Source organism: Ahaetulla prasina, chromosome 9 (genome assembly GCF_028640845.1).
Source record: "Ahaetulla prasina isolate Xishuangbanna chromosome 9, ASM2864084v1, whole genome shotgun sequence".
Classification (NCBI taxonomy): domain Eukaryota; kingdom Metazoa; phylum Chordata; class Lepidosauria; order Squamata; family Colubridae; genus Ahaetulla; species Ahaetulla prasina.
The window spans coordinates 33532939-33552129 of record NC_080547.1 but is presented as its reverse complement, the minus strand read 5'-3'; the positions used below and the strand labels follow the sequence as shown (position 1 = coordinate 33552129).

General features: G+C 37.0%; 1 protein-coding gene across 1 annotated transcript; it reads left to right on the top strand.

Annotated features, from left to right (window-relative positions):
* The first annotated feature begins 374 nt into the window (after positions 1–374).
* On the top strand, positions 375–18441 carry BNIP3L (BCL2 interacting protein 3 like). Its single transcript, XM_058194492.1, has 6 exons — positions 375–654; positions 7610–7796; positions 10466–10538; positions 11512–11615; positions 13358–13507; positions 15416–18441. The coding sequence occupies exons 1-6, from the start codon at positions 570–572 to the stop codon at positions 15462–15464; spliced, it is 648 nt and encodes a 215-aa protein (XP_058050475.1). The 5' UTR covers positions 375–569; the 3' UTR covers positions 15465–18441.
* The last annotated feature ends 750 nt before the right edge of the window (positions 18442–19191 follow it).

Genomic DNA, 19191 nt, shown 5'->3' with positions numbered 1-19191 from the left:
ACGTTTTCCAGATCCCCTAATTTGGTTACAATCTTGGGTTTGCCTAGTGGTCTCCTATCCAAGTAGGAGCAAGGGACCACCCTGCTTGGCTTTTTAAACCATCCCAAGGTGCTGCACCCTCTGATTTCATTATGAACCCCAAGCTAGAATTTCCCCAGATCGGCGCATGCGCAGCAAAGACCACCAGATAGGTGGGGGGGGATTTGAGAGAAGCTGCGTGCGAGGATCGAGGACAAGCATGCGCATTCCCGCCTGGGAACACCACGCCTCCCTCTCCTGCTCCGAATGGCCTACGTGAGGAGCGTCAGGGAGGAAATGCTCCCATTTGCGTGAGTGGGCGGGGCCTGTGCCCCGGCTAGGCGCCAGGCTTCCACGGCGCGTGCGCAGCGGCTCGGCGGAGGCGGGGTCGCTGGGGCTGGCGTCGGGGAGCGTACAGATAGCCACTCGCGATCCCAGCTGTGCTGCTGTTATCGCCGCCGCCGGTCTTGTCCTCGGGAGCTGCCTCCGCTCCTCCACACGCTGCCTCGGACGGACCAGCTCCGCGCTCGCCGTCACCCCGTTCCGCCGCCATGTCGTCCCCTCAGGACTTGTCTCACCACAACAATAACAACAACCTGCCGCCCGAGGGGACGCCCACCGAGCCAGGCCTCAACAGTGAGTGGGCTGAGGGCGGGTCGGGCGGTTGCGACGGCTCCCCCTCATCCTTCCATCTCCCATCCTCCTTTCAATCTTCCCCGCTCCCGCGCGAGAAGAACTGGGGTCTTCCCCCCCCCCCTGCAACCCTCAAGTGGCGGTTAGCCTCCCCCCCCCCCGAGGGCCCGTTGCTTGTCAGGGATTGGCTGGTCCCCTGGCCGCACGAGCGCCTGCGGACCAATGAGAGAAAGGGTGGGTGTCTTGAGAGGGGAGGGGGGCGAAGGGGACACCTGAGCGGATGGTTCAACTTTCCCAACCTGGAGTCCCCTGTATCTTTGGACTACAACCCCCATAATGCCTTCGCGTCAGCATGGGAGTTGGTGTAGGGGGGGGGGAAGGAGGGCGATTGATATTAGACTGTATTGAAAATCATTCCTTGGGCAGCCTCAGATGGGGCACACATTGCCTTCCTCTCCCCCGTTTCCTCCCTCTACACCGGGGCTCTCCAACCTTGGCAACTTTAAGCCTGGTGGACTTCAACTCCCAGAATTCCCCATCCAGCTTTGCTTTGCTGGCTTTTTTTTTTTTTTTTTTTTGCTGGCTGGGGAATTCTGGGAGTTGAAGTCCTCCAGGCTTAAAAGTTGCCAAGGTTGGAGAGCCCCTGCTCTACACAACAACCCTCCGAGGTTGGTTGAGCTGAGCGAGGGTGATTGGCCTGGAGGCATCTGGTGATTTTGAATCAGCTGGGGATGGGAGTCTGGAACTTCTCTGTTGTTTTTTCCTGAGCCTTTCTTTGTCCCTGGTTCAAAAATGGGGAGGGAGGGCAGAAGGAGATGGACAGGAAGGGAATGAGCTGCCTTCCAGGGGAAGGAGTCCCATTGAAATGAGGAGTTCTGCTGAGAAGGTATTTTCCTCAACCTGGAATCTCCAGTCTCTGGAAATTAAAAGGGATATTGTACCAGCCATCATGTTCTTTCTATGGAGGTTCTCAGTCATCCAGATCATGGTTGTACCAAAGGTGGGGGTTTTTTTGTTTTTCTAAAAAGGCAACTGGGTTTTCTTGGTTTTTTTTTTCCTTTGAAAACATTTCATTTCTCATCCAAGAAGTTTCTTCAGTTCTGAAGCGAAACGTTTTCAAAGAAAAAAAACAAAAAGTTCAGTTGCCGTTTGGAAAAAAGCACCTTTGGAATGTTCTGCCAATATTTTCTCCTGATGGCATCTCGCAGTGGCCTATACTTCTTTTTAAAAAAAACAACAACAACAACACCCTTTCAAGATTTAAAGTTTATTAGCCATTTTATTTTCTTAGCTTTAAAAAGTCAGTGACTCCTTTTTTCCCCCCTGAAAGCTATAAAGGCTGATATACTGCCCATTTAAAAATAACTCTGAAAAATAACTCTGAAACTTTTAAAGGCATTAAGTTAAAAGTGTGTATCGGAACGGTCTTAAGTTTTTGTTCTGTACTGTTTTTGTTCTTTGTGTTTAGAATAATGATGAATCTACTTTTCTGATGATTGTTATGTCATGGTATTTGTCTTTTAATGCTGATGCTTGAAGAAACTTGTTTTTCCTCCTCACTCCCTTCCCCCTCCCCAATATGCCACAGGGAATTTAGTTATTGTGCTGGATTAAATTTACTACTCAGGTTGAAAAGTGGCTGTCCTTGTATGGTAGATTGCTGTCAGGTTAAAAAGGAGACAAATATGTATGATTGCTGTGGAACAGTCATCCAAAAGGAGAGTCATTCCTTTTAACAGTGGGAGGTTTAGGGACGGAGTTGATGAGGTGAGATGATGGCATGTGACTAGCCTCCGGGTATTATAAGGCAGAATGGAATGGAGCTTTGTAAAAAACGTACAAATTAGTGATACTTTTTTTCCAGGATAGAAGGAACTGAGAGTTTGAATCCAGTTTTTATAATCCTTTTAAACATTTTGTTGAAGGAAAACTATTAACTTGCATAAAATAAGTATCAATGGGCTTTGGTTGCTGGGTTGTAAAAAGGATTTCACAAACGATTGTGAGGAGTAAATACCTATATAAGTTATGGAATGAATGAATTGTGAATGGATGCTTCAGTGGAGTAATTTGTTTATTTCTTTGCTAGTGGCCTTAGAAAAGGAGCTACTGCTGATGGCCTGGGTGGGAACTAGAGTGTTCAGAATGTGTTTATTTAGCTGCCAAATCCTGTGTATATAATCTTATTCTCTTGTATCCAGGTTAGTCAGGTCCTCTATTGTAAATTTTCGTTCAACTTGTGGACTTGTACTATGTATCTTTTGGATAAGTACTGTATTATGTTTTTTGTTGTGGTATTGAGTTTTTGGTGAGGATTTAACCAGGATTCTCTGATTTGTGTTTAATGTTTTGTTATTGTTAATGTTTTTTCTGAGTTAATTGTGTTCGGGGCTGTAGACATTATGGTTTTGTTAACTTGTTTTGAACTCTTGCACAAAAAACACCCTTTTGTGTGGATTCATTGGGGGGAGGGCGTAAATTATTATAATACAATTGCATTAATTTATTGCATTGATATTGGGCCACAATCAGATGTTACTTTCAGCTGCATTTTTAGGAAATATTTGAACCTGATGTAAATATTTCTTGACCGCATTGTGTTCTAAAACTCCATATGATTTTCTCAGCAACACACGCTAGAAAAGAAATATACATAACTAAATTATTCAGGGGAAGTTGTTCCTCATTTTGTTGAAATAGCAATATGAACAAAAAGCTTGTGAGGAAAATTAAAGTTAATATTGCACAGGACAGTTGAAGGGAAAAGGTTAAGGAACTGTTATCTTCCTATGTTCTTTTTTTTTTTTATTGAGCCCTTGCTTCCTTGTGTTCTTAGCCTTCTTAAAGAAAACGTGGTTCCCAAATAGTTCCAAAGGAAATGCATAGAAATCATTCATATATAGACAGGCCTTCTTAGTGAAAATTTTATCAGTCTTTTATTGCCATCATTCTTTTATTGCTGATATTTTAATGTTTTGTTTCCATTTTTAAAAAAAGGCTTTTACTTTGTTGTAAACTGTCCAAAATCTGCTAGGAATAGGCCTGGTTACAAACATTGTTAAATAAATATAAAATAGGACAGGACTGCTAGGAGATACTTCAGTCATATGATTAAACCATACACACACAAAGAGAGGGAATGTGTATATTCACAGAGAGGTAAACCACACTAAAATGCCTCCGTTCTTTCATCAGTATTTTGCTACATTACCTCCTTGTTAGAATTTTTTATATATATAACCTCCAAGACTAGAAGCAAATAATATCCACATGACAATGAAACATGTGGCTAAGTAGTTGTATAGATACCAAACAGTTATGAATTTACTAGGGGACTAGGGGAGACATGATAGCAGTGTTCCAATATCTCAGGGGTTGCCACAAAGAAGAGGGAGTCAAACTAAGCACCTGAGGGTAGAACAAGAAGCAATGGGTGGAAATTAATCAAGGAGAGATGCAACTTAGTTCTAAGGAGAAATTTCCTGACAGTTAGAACAATTAATCAGTGGAACAACTTGCCTGCAGAAGTTGTAAATGCTCCAACACTGGAAATTTTTAAGAAAATGTTGGATAACCATTTGTCTGAAATAGTGTAGGGTTTCCTGCCTGGGCAAGGGGTTGGACTAGAAGACCTCCAAGGTCCATTCCAACTCTGTTATTATTATTATTACTGTGGAATTGTACATGTGATATAAAATAGCTGTACATGCAGGAACAGGAGTGGGCAGAAGACATAGTATGCTTGGATTTACATGTAGATTTTTTAAAAAGTAATTTGTAGAAGATGGGTGGGATTTTTTGACTGCCAATTGCTTAGTAGTAGTGACATAATTTCTTCACCTAGGTTCTATTGCTGAAATGAAGAAAACTAGAGGTAATAAATGTAATAAAGAATATATATTTATTTTAAAAGAGTCTTAGTTTAATTTTTTGCTGATTACACAAGATTAATTTGGTGGATGAAAACTCTTTTAATTTCAAATGTACTGTATGTTGTTCTGTATGTTGTATGATTTTGCTATAATTATTGGATCTTTGGTTTTTAATGCATTTTAAAACAAGTTGATTCTAGGTGATTTGATTTTGCAATTGATTCATCATTTTATTTTGTTATATTTATAACATGGATTCTGTTTATATGTTTAAAACATCATACATAATACTCCTTGCTATACCCTCTTCCCTTTCCTCCACAATAATAACTCTATTAAGAGCGGTTAGGTTGAAAGAGGGTTGGCTCAAAGTCACTGAGCTTCCATGGTTGAGGATGGACTAGAACTTGGCTCTTCTCCTTTAAGAACATCACCACATCAGCTTTTGACTTCTATGCCTGTCTAATGATTACTAGTAACAATTAAATCCTGTTCTCAGTTAATAAGATCATATACACAATATAAGAATTCTATCCAAGCATGGACACAGATTTGCAATGATAGATTAATACAGGTAGTCCTCAGTTCATTTAGTGATTGTTCAAAGTTGCGACACTAAAAAGGTGACTTATGACCATTTTTCATGCAGCATCCACACTTTCATGTGACTTACATTTGAATGCTTGATAACAGACATTTATGACGGTTGCAGTGTCCCAGAGTCACGTGATCTTTTTTGTGACCTTCTGACAAGCAATGTCAGTGGGGAAACTCACTTAAGAACTGTGTTACTAATTCAAGAATTGCAATGATTCACTTGACAGATGTGGCAAGAAAAGTCAGAATATATACACCTGGCCAGGTGTGTAGACCAGGGCTGTAAAACCTGCGGACCGCAGGCTGGATCTGTCACGCACTGGCCATGCCCATGCCTGGTTTAGCGAAGGGGGAGAAAGTCACGATATGTAACATGACGCCCCCGTGATGATGCGAGTGTGACACCCCTGTATAGACCCTTAAAATAATATATATTGCTGTATAATATAACATGCTTGAGTTTACCACTCCTGAGCTAAAAGGGCAAGTATGTTTTCATAGGGAAGCCTTCCAATAGAGCAAATGGAAGAACAATCAGTCAAGCCTGATACAAGATTGTATAATATTTAAGCAATTCCAAAGTGAAAGGATTTTGGTTGGAAATGTTTGCTGTTTGAGTCCTAAATTCCAGAGCAAAACTGTTAGGAACTAAATTCATTTTGCCATTCTTGGCCAGGTTATACTTTTTCAAAAGAATCATGGCACAGACTCTGCAATTTAACTAATGGGATCTGTTTCTAGCCTAAATGGAATTTGTCAGAGATTATTACAGTAATCAGGTCTATTAGATAAAAGTTCAGTTTTAACCAAAAATTAAAAATTGTAACCCAAGCATGAATCTCTCTACCTTTGGTAGAGACCCAGTTTGGTATACTGATGCTCTCCTAGAAACCAGGAGAAGTATGAGTTCTAGTCCTGCCTTCGGCATGAAAAAATGGCTGGGTAACTTTGAGGTAGTCATATTCTCTCAGCCCAATCCACCTCACAGGGTTGTTGTTGTTGGGAAAATAGGAGGAAGGAGTGTTGTGCATGTTTGTCGCCTTTAGTTACTTATAAAAGAATAAAGGCAGAATTTCCTTTAAAAAATCTAATAAATAAAGTAAATTAGCCTCCAGCTGAAGGATGGCATTTAGAGCACATTGGGATCTGAAGTATTGCTTTCAGGAAATTGGACTGAAAGCTGAGAGTACTATAATGGTTGGAATATGGGCTTAACTGGATTCCTTATGAAAGCTGAGCCTTAAGAAATGCAATAGAAGCAGATATGAATGTTTCCTTTCACATAGAAAAACCCTAAAATACCTATTGTATTTTCAGTTTCTTCTTGCCTGGGGCATAAAATAGTAATTCTGGATATGTAAAACATTTTATTTGTTCAATGATATTCCCTTGGATGTTCCAATTTTTAGAGGCAGAAAAATAGATCTTTGTATTATATAATCAGAAGATTATTATCTGTACAGTGTTAAATTAGATTCTGTAATGTTCTTCTGAGGGCAACCGGTATCTTTGATAAGATCATTTCTATGAAGTCAGTGAACCTTTGCTGGCCATTGGAGAGATGAGAGTCTAGTTCTTACAAGTCTATAAATTAGAGATAGAAAAATAGAGAAGCTAATTAAAAAGCTCTGCCAAATCCGTTTCTGGTTCAGGTTGGTTACTATCTGTAAGATGCCCCAAAGGGTTAATCTTACTTGCAGGCCTGTGTTCATCTTCTGTGGCTTATAAATTAGTAGTAGGCATAGTTGGAAGCATAAAACTTACCTCACAAGATTTTCTCTTCAAATGGAATCAAAGGTACTCTCAAAATTCCAAGTGCAGCATAAAGTGGTAGGCTTACTTAAGTATTTTTCACCCATGTGTTGTAAGACTTAAACCTTCCTGTTCTAAAGCTATGGCTCCTTGGACAGAATATTCTGTACCAGCCATCCCTGAAGTTGCATACACAAGTTCTTGGCATACAGATTAATTATGCTCAAAAGGCTTATAGGGTAGTTAGCCAGATCAGCTCTACTGAGTTTCTTAAACCTAGGAATGATCACTTCCAGAACCCAGTTGCTAGGAATGAGGACAATGGTAATCGTGTATTTTCAATGTATGTGCTTTTTGTTGCAAATTGTGAATTTTCTAGAAAGAGATATTTTCAGTTATTTTTTTTTTAAAGTCCTTATCATGATTTCTTATCTAGGATTCCAGAAATAACAATTCTATTACTTTACAAAATTAAAACATTTTCTTAATAATGCCTAATTTCTATAATATGATGTTTTTAAAAACTATTTCTAAATTACAAATTAGAAACATAGAAAGTTGTTTACATGTACGCTTTACAAGAATAGTTCAAAATAGTTTGAAATAAATAAAGCATTATTTTCTTTTTCTCCCATTTGTCAAAATTTGGTATAACTGCACATTTCTGCATGTAAGTGTTAAATGCTCTATTTGGATTTGGCCTATAGTTTCTGATGAGATATCTGGCTGTTCAATAGGTTCCTGGGTAGAACTGCAGATGAATGGGAATGGGAATGACAATGACAACAGCAATGCAAAAAATGGGGGTCTAGAACATGTCCCTTCTTCATCTTCCATCCACAACGGAGATATGGAGAAGATACTGCTTGATGCTCAACATGAATCTGGACAAAACAGTTCAAGGGGTAGTTCTCATTGTGACAGGTAAGCATTTATTTTTTACATTTTAAAAGATATTTTGGAATGAGTTATTTTTTGGAACTGTCACTAGTATTTCATTTACTAGAATGAAGTTTTAGCTGGACTTATGCCTTTTATTAAGCCAGAGTTTATATTAATATATATATGAGTTGCTATATAAATATGTAAATTGCTTTTTGTGGACTTTTTCAGTTTTATTAAAGTTTTGTTGTATTTTATAAGAAAGGCTAAAAGGGAATTCTAAAGGAAAAATATTTTGCAGTTGGGTAACTCCCCGCATAATCAGTTGTTGTTTAAATCTACTGTTTATTTTTGAAGTGCCTAAATAGATACTATTTATGGAATAGGATGGGGCAGAAACCTGTTTCTTTATTAAAAATAATTATGTGGGCAAGAATCCATTATGTTTATATTGTATTCTATTAAAGTGGTGGTAAACTTAACAAGGCACTGAAACCATGAATTAAAAAGTCAGTCCTTCATTAGTACACTAGGTCTGTGATGTGTTATATTACATCTGTGCCCTCAGATTGATTGCTTCTGTTAAAGATGACTTATCTTCACTGTTTAAAAGTTTGAAGCTTCTTTTAATAAAATACTCTTTGTGGCCTTGTTTTTCAGTGTGCTTTGAAGCAGATCTTTATCAGTTCACTGGAATTGCATGTGTTAGGAATTCATGCTAAGTCTTTGTGCAGTTATTTTACATAAGAAATTCTCTACTTATTGGAAGTCACAAAGATAATAAAACTAATAAAAGCAACACTACCGTGTTTCCCCGAAAACAAGACCTTCTCTTATATTTTTTTGAACCCTGAAATAAGCGCTTGGCCTTATTGCCATGTGCTCAAAAGCCCAATTGGGTTTATTATCAGGGGATGTCTTATTTTGGGGGAAACAGGATAGCTTTTTAAATATTATTAAAATATACCTTTTTTCCTGTAGTCAAATTGTAGAAATAGAAGCATGTCCTGCTAGTGATCGTTCATCTCTTAATATGCTGTTCATCTGATGATTAATTCTCTTAATCAGATTAAAGATGTCTTAAACATCATTTTCAGTCTGACACTGGTATGTTGCTTACCAGGGAAGAGAGCTGGTTCAGGAATTGGATATTGAATGATTTAGTGGAGGTGGGTGTGACTGTATTTCCTCCCAGGAAACAACAGAGGAGTTCAACTCCTATAAAGAGAAAATCCTTATTAAAGGAAAGAGCAAGGGAAAGGCACATAAGCAGAGACAAGTAGACAAATGTGAAAGTTAATTACCAAATAGGTAAGGTAAACAACCTGATGCTAAATCAGGCCACTATCAAAACAAAAAAACAGACATTGAATTTCCTGCCACAAAAAAAATAGCTTTTTAATGTAGAGTAGACAGAAGAAAAAGTCTCAAGCAATGTGAATGCTAATTATTTTAAAATAAAATTCACATTTAATATCCAACAGTTGCAAAAAAAATTCTTCTTCATAACTTTTCTGCAGTAAATTGCTGATCAGAAATTTCTGTATTCTTATGTGCCTGGTTAAGTTATTTCAAATCCACTTGCCAAGGACAGTCTTAGCAGCTAATGATACTTTTTTTGTTTGTTGCTGTTATCAACTTTGAACATAAACGTTTAACTGCTTTTGCAGTCCTCTGAGAAAGCACCAGATAAAAACTGTTTGAATTGAATTTTCTAATTTAGAGGAAGCCAGCCATAGCCATAGCCAACACATTAATGTACAATCATTTGTTTTATACTACCGATATATCTGTATTGGCGTTTTCCTCAATTAAAATTATAAAGTAGTTTATTCAATTTTGGCCCTGTCTGTTTCCTCAGAAGAGAATTAAGAATGCTCTTTTCTCATTGGGGCTCTCTTAACAGCAGTATTTCCCCGGATAGAGAAGCACTACCTGTGAGGAAATATGTCTGATTCGGAGATCCTTCTGGACTCATGATTCCTCCTCAAGCAGGTAGAAGCAAAAGAGAATCTTTGCTCAACTTCAGATGGGGCACTAATTGCAGTCTTACCTGTTGCAGAAGGATCTGGTTACAATAACTCTTGTCCTCATTATCACTTGGTTTGATAAGCACAATGTATTTTGCAAGGGAATTGCTTTAAAGGCTACTTGGAAACTATGAGTTGGTTTCCAGGTACAATTTAAAGTTTGAGTTTTAAACTTGTGAAGTCTTTTATGGCTTGATACCAGGTAATTGCAGGACTGCCTACTCCCAACTTGAATCAGTCCAATCTACTAGATCTCTTATTGAGAAATTCCTTGTAGTCCTTCACTTCTGACAGGAAAGGAAAGTCAAGGAACGGAATAGTCTCCTACAGTAGTAGAAATCAGGCTATCCCTTTGTTTGATAGCTTTCAGGAAGAAACTTTAGGAAGCTATTTTTCAGAGAGTTCTGATGATACAACATACTGTGCTGTCTTTTTATTTATATTGCATTGATCTTATTCCTGTTATATCTAAAAGTTTTATGGTTTAGTGATTAAGTTGCAGTTTTAAAGTACTCCAAATATTTTATTACCTGAGCCACTGAAAACTGTCAGATTATAAATAGGATATAAAAACATTAAATAAATATGACTTTTATAATAGGTGTAAATGAAAATTAATATCAATGCTTTGTAATCACATTCTATAAAAAATAACAATGATAATATCTTTCTTTTCTGCAGTCCTTCTCCTCAAGAAGACGGACAGATAATGTTTGATGTGGAAATGCATACAAGTAAAGACAATAGTTCTCAGGTATTTTCCTTCTGTTTACCTACAATCCTGTTCGTGAAGGATTAAGGTAGCACAATTTTAAAACTTTATTCTAGCAGTGAGTTTTTATTCACTATCTAATCCTGATAAATAATCTCATTGCTGTATTTTTTTTTTCCAGTGGAGGGATACTCTTTTTATTTATACAGACATTTATGCTCATACAGACATTTTAACTTGTATTGTTATGGCAAGAAGTCTTTGATAACATACTTGTGAACCTTTCTGCCTCCCAAAAATGATCAGTCAGCAGCTGGTTATTTAATACAGCTTCAGATAATATATTAATTTTTGTGGCAGGGTAACTAAAGTTTTGAACAAACTTTTTGGATTTTAAGAATATTGCTCTCTCCCATAAATACTTTTAAGTCATATTTTTAGAAGTTGTTCTGTAGTAAATTGCTTGCAGCCTTGAGATGTTTGTTTAATCTCATTAAAGACTTAATCATTACAGTTACACTTAACTGTTATCTAGGATTTCAGGATCTTCAAGGTGTAAACTGATTCATATAAGTCAAAGCAATAAGAATATTATTAAATATAGGAAGAGAAGATGACAGGGCAAAGAGATGAGTTACTTTTAGATAAATAGGTAACTAACAGATTATTTGTTCAGTTTTTATTTATTTTCCCAGCTGTATTGAGTCCTTCCATAATTTTAGATTGATTTGATGGCTTATGTTTATTCTTTGTATTATGATAATTACTTTTTGAAATAAAATGCATTTGATAAAGGCATACTGTGGGCTATGTAAGCAAAGCACAGTTACTTATAAATGGCATAAAACTGGTTCAAATGAAATTTTTTTAGTTGTCATTCCTGATTCGAATTTTTATAAAACTGTCAGAATTGCCAGCATAGTCTGCCTATCTCTTGATCAATGCTCTGCAGGAAATACCAAGAGGAACAATTGAACTAAAAGAATTACAGAATTTATTAATTATGTATTTTCAGTCTGAAGAGGAAACAGTAGAAGGCGAAAAGGATGTGGACGTTTTGAAGAAAAGTGCTGACTGGGTATCAGATTGGTCAAGTAGACCAGAAAACATTCCTCCCAAGTGAGTTGAAATCCTTTGTAATAAATGTACTTTTGCTGAGAAGAAATGTTGATTGCAACAGAATATTAAAATAATTATTTTAATTATAAGTTTCAGTAAGCTAAGAGTAAACAACAACCCAATCAAGATCACTCCCACCAACACTAACTGGGCAAGCCATAAAATGAGAGCAAACCCCACTCCCTTGTAGCACTGATGATGTTACCTAGTTTGGTAATGATATGTCTGCAAGAAAACAACCTAGCTCAAAGGGCATCAAGGAGCCTGTAAAGTAATTATAAAAAGTAAGCTCAAGAATAAAGTTTTCTTCACAGGAAAACCCAGATCAGATTCTGAGTTTCACGTTTGTAAGGATATAAAAGTCTGTTACAATTTCCATCCCATCTTTATTAGAGTGCTCTTATTGAAGAGTAGCTACTCATAGGAGTCAAAGAAAACAACATCCTTTTATAGTATTTCTAGATAAGAAAGATAGAAGTAAGGTAGAAAACTATTTTTACTCTTTCCCTGGCTTTGTATCAGCCTCAGAGTCCTAGTTACAATATGCTCAAACGTGTTTTCCTATCACACCACTGTGTTCCATAGGTTACTGCTAAATCATTTCAGGTTGACCAAGGTTTGACAGAAACAAAACCTAGAATGTTTCTATCCATATTTTGGCCAAACCCAAAGAGATTTTACAGTGATTTTATGGGTCATGTAGCCAATGCATCTGTGTGTAGAGCCCTCTTTCCTTCTCTCCCCTCGGGCCTTATCAGAGCAGCATAGTCCACTATCCTACCTACCCTCACTGATGTCCCAGTATGAAATATCCCACCAACCTGCCCAAAGATTTACCTTTCGAATAAATCACCCAAAGCCAGCTGTTCTGAAGTGTTTTGCACATTCTAGGTCCCTTTCAATTGAGCTGCCAAATTTTAGCTAGGAAGTTCTTTGCAATTGTGAGGCAAGAAATCCATGAAAGCTGTTGATCATAATTTAGATGTAGCAGTTCTTTATCACCTCTACCTTAATAAAAGCAGAAAAAAGGAAAACTCCCCTCCATGGCATAATTTTTGCATAATTCGTCTTAGTACTTTGGCCTTCTTTGCCCAAGGTCGAATACAGCAGAGCCACTAAAATGTTGCTCACCAGGGAATTAACCATCAATTTGCTTATGTTTGTTGCCTTGCTTGTTAACACAAATACGCTGGGTTTGTTTTCTAGAAATGAGTCAGAGCTAACTGGGATTCTTGATATAAATTGCCTACCTTTATAAGAGTGAAAAAGGGTGCTTTGTTCATCAGTAGCATGAGAAAATAACAGTTTCTGCTCCTATGGACCACTGTAGTCTGATCTCATTACAAAATGAGAAGCAAAATTGTTCCTTGCTTGAAAATATCAAAGAAGTAATTTAGCAAGACTTAATAGTTTAATCATGGCTCACTAATTTGAATTTGTTCATTTCCTCATTTCTAATCTAATGTTTGTTGGCTACCCAGGAATGCTCTTCTGGTTTAGGATTCTTAAATTTGAAGAAAAATCTATAACAAAATGCAAATAAAATTTGACATGCAGATTTCCTGTTACGTAAAATTGGGATGATTTAGAGATTTCTCAGCTATTGGCCCATATTTTCATATCTGAAAGAAGGCTTTCCATTACAGTTCTTAACTCTTGCTTTATTGTTGCTTTCAAGTATCAATATATTCTATACAATATATTCTATCCTTCTCCCCCCGCACCCCGCCCCGCTCTTTCAGGGAGTTTCACTTCAGACATCCTAAACGAGCAGTGTCTTTAAGTATGAGAAAGAGTGGAGCTATGAAAAAAGGTGGCATTTTCTCAGCTGAATTTCTTAAGGTTTTCATTCCGTCTCTGTTCATATCTCATGTTTTGGCTTTGGGACTAGGGTAAGTATGACTACATTCATTGAGTGATCGGAATGATGAGGATTATTTTCAATGGTTCTTAAAGCTTTGAATTCCAGAATTGTTCCCAGCAACTTCCAAGAATAGTGCTGGTGGGAGTGCCAGTGTTTTTGAAAAGAGAAGAAAATAAGCAGATGCCCAGCTAGAGCAATATTGTATAGCAGAGTTAGTATAGGACTGCCTGGAATGAGAGGGACCTTATAAAATCAGCTGCAGAATGGTTGGGAGAAAAACCCTAAAATATTTTCCCATCATTCTACTGTAGAGAGAAAATAAATTCCTGCTGTTGCTTTTTTTGAAAGATTAACCCCAGATCCTCCCGGGTTTCTTTGGATCTCTGTGAGTAGGTTCTTTCTTAGTAAGAATTGACGTTAAGTAGGAAGTGCTACTTTAACAAACTGAACAAAGTTTGTTAACAAACAGAGCCAAACTGAAAGCAGTATTTTGTTAAAGGATGGATGTACAATATAGATGTCATGACAGCTTTTCTTAATAACAATTGGAGTTATCCTGATGAAAAAAACTGGGGACTTTTTGGTGGTGATGAATGGAAGGTATATCAAGTTCTGCTTAGCTGCCATGTATATAATACCCCAACTTGAGGGATTTTTTTTTCCTTTGAGCTTTTATTAAGGAGCTATTTTAGGAATAAGCAGTAGAAACAATTATAAGTGAGTTTGTTACTTTAAACATCCTGTATCCATCACTGATAAACAGCAAGCACAATCCCTACACTTTGTTAAGGAACAATTGTCAGTTTTCAGAATGTTTTGAAAAATCTATAGATGTAATTTTCATGTTTCCTGATGTTACAATTACTTATCTTTTACCTTAAAAGCCTAATTTGAATTGTCCCAACAATGCCTTTATGTAGTTTTTGCTTAGGGAGGAGGAAATTGTAAGTGAGGAATGGTACTTGTGGGATCTACTTTGTTATGTTTTGTTTTTAGATCCATGTAGAAAACCAGAGATAATGACTTTAGCTCTGGAGTTAATTTTCTATATCAACACCAAGGATCTTATATGCTTATATTTCCATGCAAACAACTACTCTTGATCTGTTACATTAATAATAATCTGTCAATAATTATGTACTCTAGAGAAAGGGTGTCAAACTGGCGTCCCGCAGGCCAAATGCGTCATGCGCAGGCCACGTCCATGAATGGGAAAAATGTCACGTGCGGCAATGTGATGCTGCAGGTTTGACACCCGTGCTCTAGATAATTTAATATATTTCGTATTTGTCCAGATTTAACATAAATAAATAACAAACAGAATACTTCAGGAATGCAGGAGAAAAGAGTGCACACAGTACTTTTTCAGATACCAGGCACCTACTTCTAATTAAAGAAATGGAAGTAGAAGATAGCAATAACACTTAGACTTATATACCACTTCATAATGCTTTACAGCACTCTTTAAGTGGTTTATGGAGTCAGCATATTGTCCCCAACAGTCTGGGTCCTCATTTTAACGATCTTGGAAGGATGAAAGGCTGAATCAACCTTGAACCGGTGAGAATCGAACTACTGGCAGTCAGCAGAATTAGCTTGCAGTACTGCATTCTAAACACTGTGCCACCACGGCTCAGATCCCTGTCCACCTACACAAAATAAAGCGTAGAGTTGCACCGTCTTACTTTTTTTGCCAACTGCAGGTGCTAATGATAATTTTCTTCATGAAACATGTTATAGCTGCACATCATGTTTGCATGCTTTGTAAAAAAAAAAATGGTACGAACGAGTACCAATGTTTCCTTAATACATTTTAATTTTCTTGAAGGGTATTAGAATTGCAGCATAGTTTGGAAGAATAAAGTAAGCTGAAAAGATCTTTGGGGCAGGGGGCAGATATAAGTACCAATGTACTTTGCTTTGCATTTCATTGCAGTATCTACATTGGAAAGCGACTGACCACACCTTCAGCTAGCACTTACTGAAAGAAGCAGTGCACAAATCCTGGAAATCTTGTGATGATCTGTGAAGGAATTAATGTCCTACTAGTACCATTGGAACTTGAGACAATTCTAAGCATGATCTTCCTCCCCCTCCCCAATCTTCACCTTTTTATACATATCCCAGTTCCACTAACTCTTGGAATTCAGTATTGTGTTGGAACCCTGTGGAGGTGTTTCACTAGTTGTCTTTTCCCGACCACCTTCCGTATCCTGCAGGACACATCAGAGTTGCCTAACCGAGTTTACAGTTGCCTAAATGTCACAAGGGCTTCTTTCAGTGCAAAATGCCACCAGCAAATTATAATCGTTATCAGTGATGCCTCTGCCATCTCTTTATTACAATACCAAATAATCTGCCTAGTGCTTAAATGAAATCTTCAATATGACAACTCCCATTTTTAAAAGAGACTGATAATTAACTGCTTATAAAACAAAAATAATTGGCAGGTTTATTTTTGTTCTGCAATTTATTTTGCAGTTGTCTTGGGTTAATTTTTTTTTTAATTTCAGGAGGCAAAAAACTTCACAGACATCAAAAAAGAATTAGAATTTGATTCCTCGGCAAGTTTGAATACCAAGTATCCGTCATTAGGTTGTGTTTCCATGAAGTAGTGAATTTATTTCTGATAACATTGGCCAGCATTTAGGTTTTAAAACTATTTCATTATTTGCATGCGAAGAAATTTCTAGTATTCTTCAGCATTTTATTTAATGGAAGTCTTCCTTTCAGAGTAGTTTGACTTGAAGTATCTTTGAAGTATTTAGACTCTGTGTAAAAAGAGATACCTGTATATTACTTGGGAACAGTCTTGCAGTTTTGGGTTGTTGTTTTTTTTAAACCACAATATTTTGAGCTGTCTTCTGTGGTTGAGTTCCACTTCTTCAATATTCATGGTTTGAATCTCTCATTTGCAGTTGCTGAAATCCTAAGGATTTTGGTGTCAAATCTTTATTAGTCATCAATAGCATAAAAGATAATAACTTAGAAATCTCACTAATGGGAATATTTTACATTGTTTTGCTTCAGATATGCTTTTTTCCTTAATTCAAATTTTTAAATTTGATATAGACCAATATTCCTAGATAGATTTATTTTGATGTTTAAGCTTTATAGTGCCATTTTGAAAGCTTTCCTTCAAATTGAGCTCTCCTCTGTATTTCATGGAGAAGCCCCTGTAGCTGGCTTAGTCAAACATAGGAATAGCTTGCTATTGTCTTCTTCCACAAAGTTTTTTGACTTTCTTATTATTTGATTGTTCTTTGTGGTTCCCACACACAGAAGTACCGACCTTGCCCATTTACTATTCGATGTCAGACTAGGTTATCCAGGTGCTATTATGTGTGTATATGTATATGTGTTTGTGGTACCTGCTGAGATTTTTTCTTCCTGCTCATGCATGTGCTCTGCATGTTAATCGTAGCAGGAGGTAGCACCTAGATGGCTGGGCATGGTCTTGGAAGGTAAGCAAAGTTGGGTCTGATGAATATTTAGAGGGGAAACCACATAGCAATGCAAAGATTGCAGAATAGACTTAGGGACTCAATAAAAACTGGAAGAAACTACTGATAGGTTAGGTCCATATTTGTTGCCAAGAAAGCAACAGGGCCTGTCGAGGATGTCCATCAGCAAGTTAGCTTAATTTGAAGAAGGCTTCACATTCTACATATTGAGGTAAGCATGGCTGATTTTAAAACTGGCAGAAATCGGTAGATTCTGGGATTTTATTAGACTGACAATAAAGCTTATACAAAATCTTAAGAGTTGATAGACCTCTGAAAACTTAATAGTGCAAGAACAATAGCTAGTACCACTGAAATAAGTGAAGTGTGTAAAGTGAAGAGGATTTTAATGATATCCATTCCGAAAGTATCTTTGTTTCAGCCTTGTTTCTTTATAATTTACTGGAAATCTAATCTTTCTCTCTCTTCCCCCTTCCATCCAGTAAAATTATGCAGATTCTTGAAAACCCATGAGAGGTGGTTTTTTTTCCTCCCATTCAGCTTTGAATAGTAGCACTTGTATTACTTGCAACTATGTATTTATTTCCTGTGTGGATATTGAAATAATTTTGAGGTGATTAAATAGAATAAGGATTGTTTAAAGCAACAATTAAAAACCAAGTGTAGAAGTCCAGAGTACTTTTCAAAACCAATTATTTTATTGCATTTTGTTATAATTGGACCATGACATATGTATAAAATTTGGACCATGTTTATTAAAAAGCGGGCGGAGGGGGGGAATACACTCCTGTCCAAAATACATTATGATTAAACTGCAGGATGCTATTTGATAGCTAGAAGGCCTATTTGCTTGTGAATCAATACGTTCAATATTATTTAGGCATCTATGAGATGAAAACTGATGGAAAAACATCATTGGCATTTATGTACCTGATCACTGTTGAGCTGGTTGCCACTGCAGTGTTCCAAAGCAGTATTTATTACTAACTGATTAGAAGCTTGAAATATCCTAACTTTTTATATTACAAAATGGACCAGTTTGTTAAAATTTGAAAGAGATATCAGTTGTAACGCTTTGTTTAAGTTAAACATTATTAAGTAGCTTTATACGTGTTTACAGTTTGAGGGGAAAAACAGGCCTCATTTTTCAAGCAGTGAATGAAAAATGGGATGCGACATTTGTACATAGGATCAAGCAGAAATGCATAAGCTCGCACAGTAGAAAAATCAGCAGGCTGAATTGCAACACTAAACAAAGCAAACAAATTAAACTAGTTACTACTTTTAAGAAATGAAAACCTAAAACTAAGAAATCACTTTTTTAAAACAACAACAACAAAAGACGTATTGCTGAAATTATTGGAGTTAAATGAGCCAAAGTGATTATGCATTCTTCATCTTTAGTTAGCACTTTGTAACATGATAATATACAGTTTACAGTACATGTATAAGGTGTAGCTATAAAATTTTGTGCCATTAAAGCTGTCACAAAACTGAATTTGGTGGTTACTTCTTGTCAATGTTTACCCAATGTTTAGATGATAGATTTCTGTGACTACCCTGACACATTCCCAGGATGTCTTCATAAGGATCATGTTTAGATGTACTGTATAGACAAAGTATTTTTTTAAAAGAACACTGTTAAGGTTTTTGTAACAAATGTGAATTGTGTGCAGTTACAGATATATACCACAAACTTGTAAAGACTTGAAGTTGGTTGTTAAATGTCCCATGTAATTGCAAATACAAGTGTGTTGCTCCTTCAAGAAAAACAAGCTTACTCTATTGAGTTAAACACTGAACAAACTAGTATTTTACCATGTATCTATGGAGATTCTCAATCATCCATGTCATGGTTGTCCCAAAGTTGGAGTTTGATGGTTATGTTCCCAATTTGACTTTTCTTTAATTACCTATTTATTTCTTTAGCATATGGCATACAGTGTCAGGGAAATCTACAAATTCTAGACACAGTGCAGTCCTGGCAGCTGGATTACCTATTCCTACATTTTGCAGACTGTACTTGGGTTAGCAGGAAAGTATGCTCTCAATCTTCCCGCCTTCTATATCTACAAAATCATGGGCAAGAAGGTCCTTAGTTGTAAGTGAATGGCATATTATTATGAGATTAACTTTTAGAGAATGGCTGTAGGAGAAGAACAAGAAGGACATATTGAGTTACAGGAATGGGTGTTCCTTCACATACAGGTTGGTCTTGGTAAGTGGCAACCTATTCAATAAGAGTTTC

Excerpts from the sequence above, each read along its gene's own strand:
- BNIP3L (XM_058194492.1), top strand. The coding sequence starts at position 570 with ATGTCGTCCCCTCAGGACTTGTCTCACCACAACAATAACAACAACCTG. Across the intron at positions 655-7,609 it reads CACCGAGCCAGGCCTCAACA|GTTCCTGGGTAGAACTGCAG; the intron begins GTGAGTGGGCTG and ends GCTGTTCAATAG. Across the intron at positions 13,508-15,415 it reads GTTTTGGCTTTGGGACTAGG|TATCTACATTGGAAAGCGAC; the intron begins GTAAGTATGACT and ends ATTTCATTGCAG.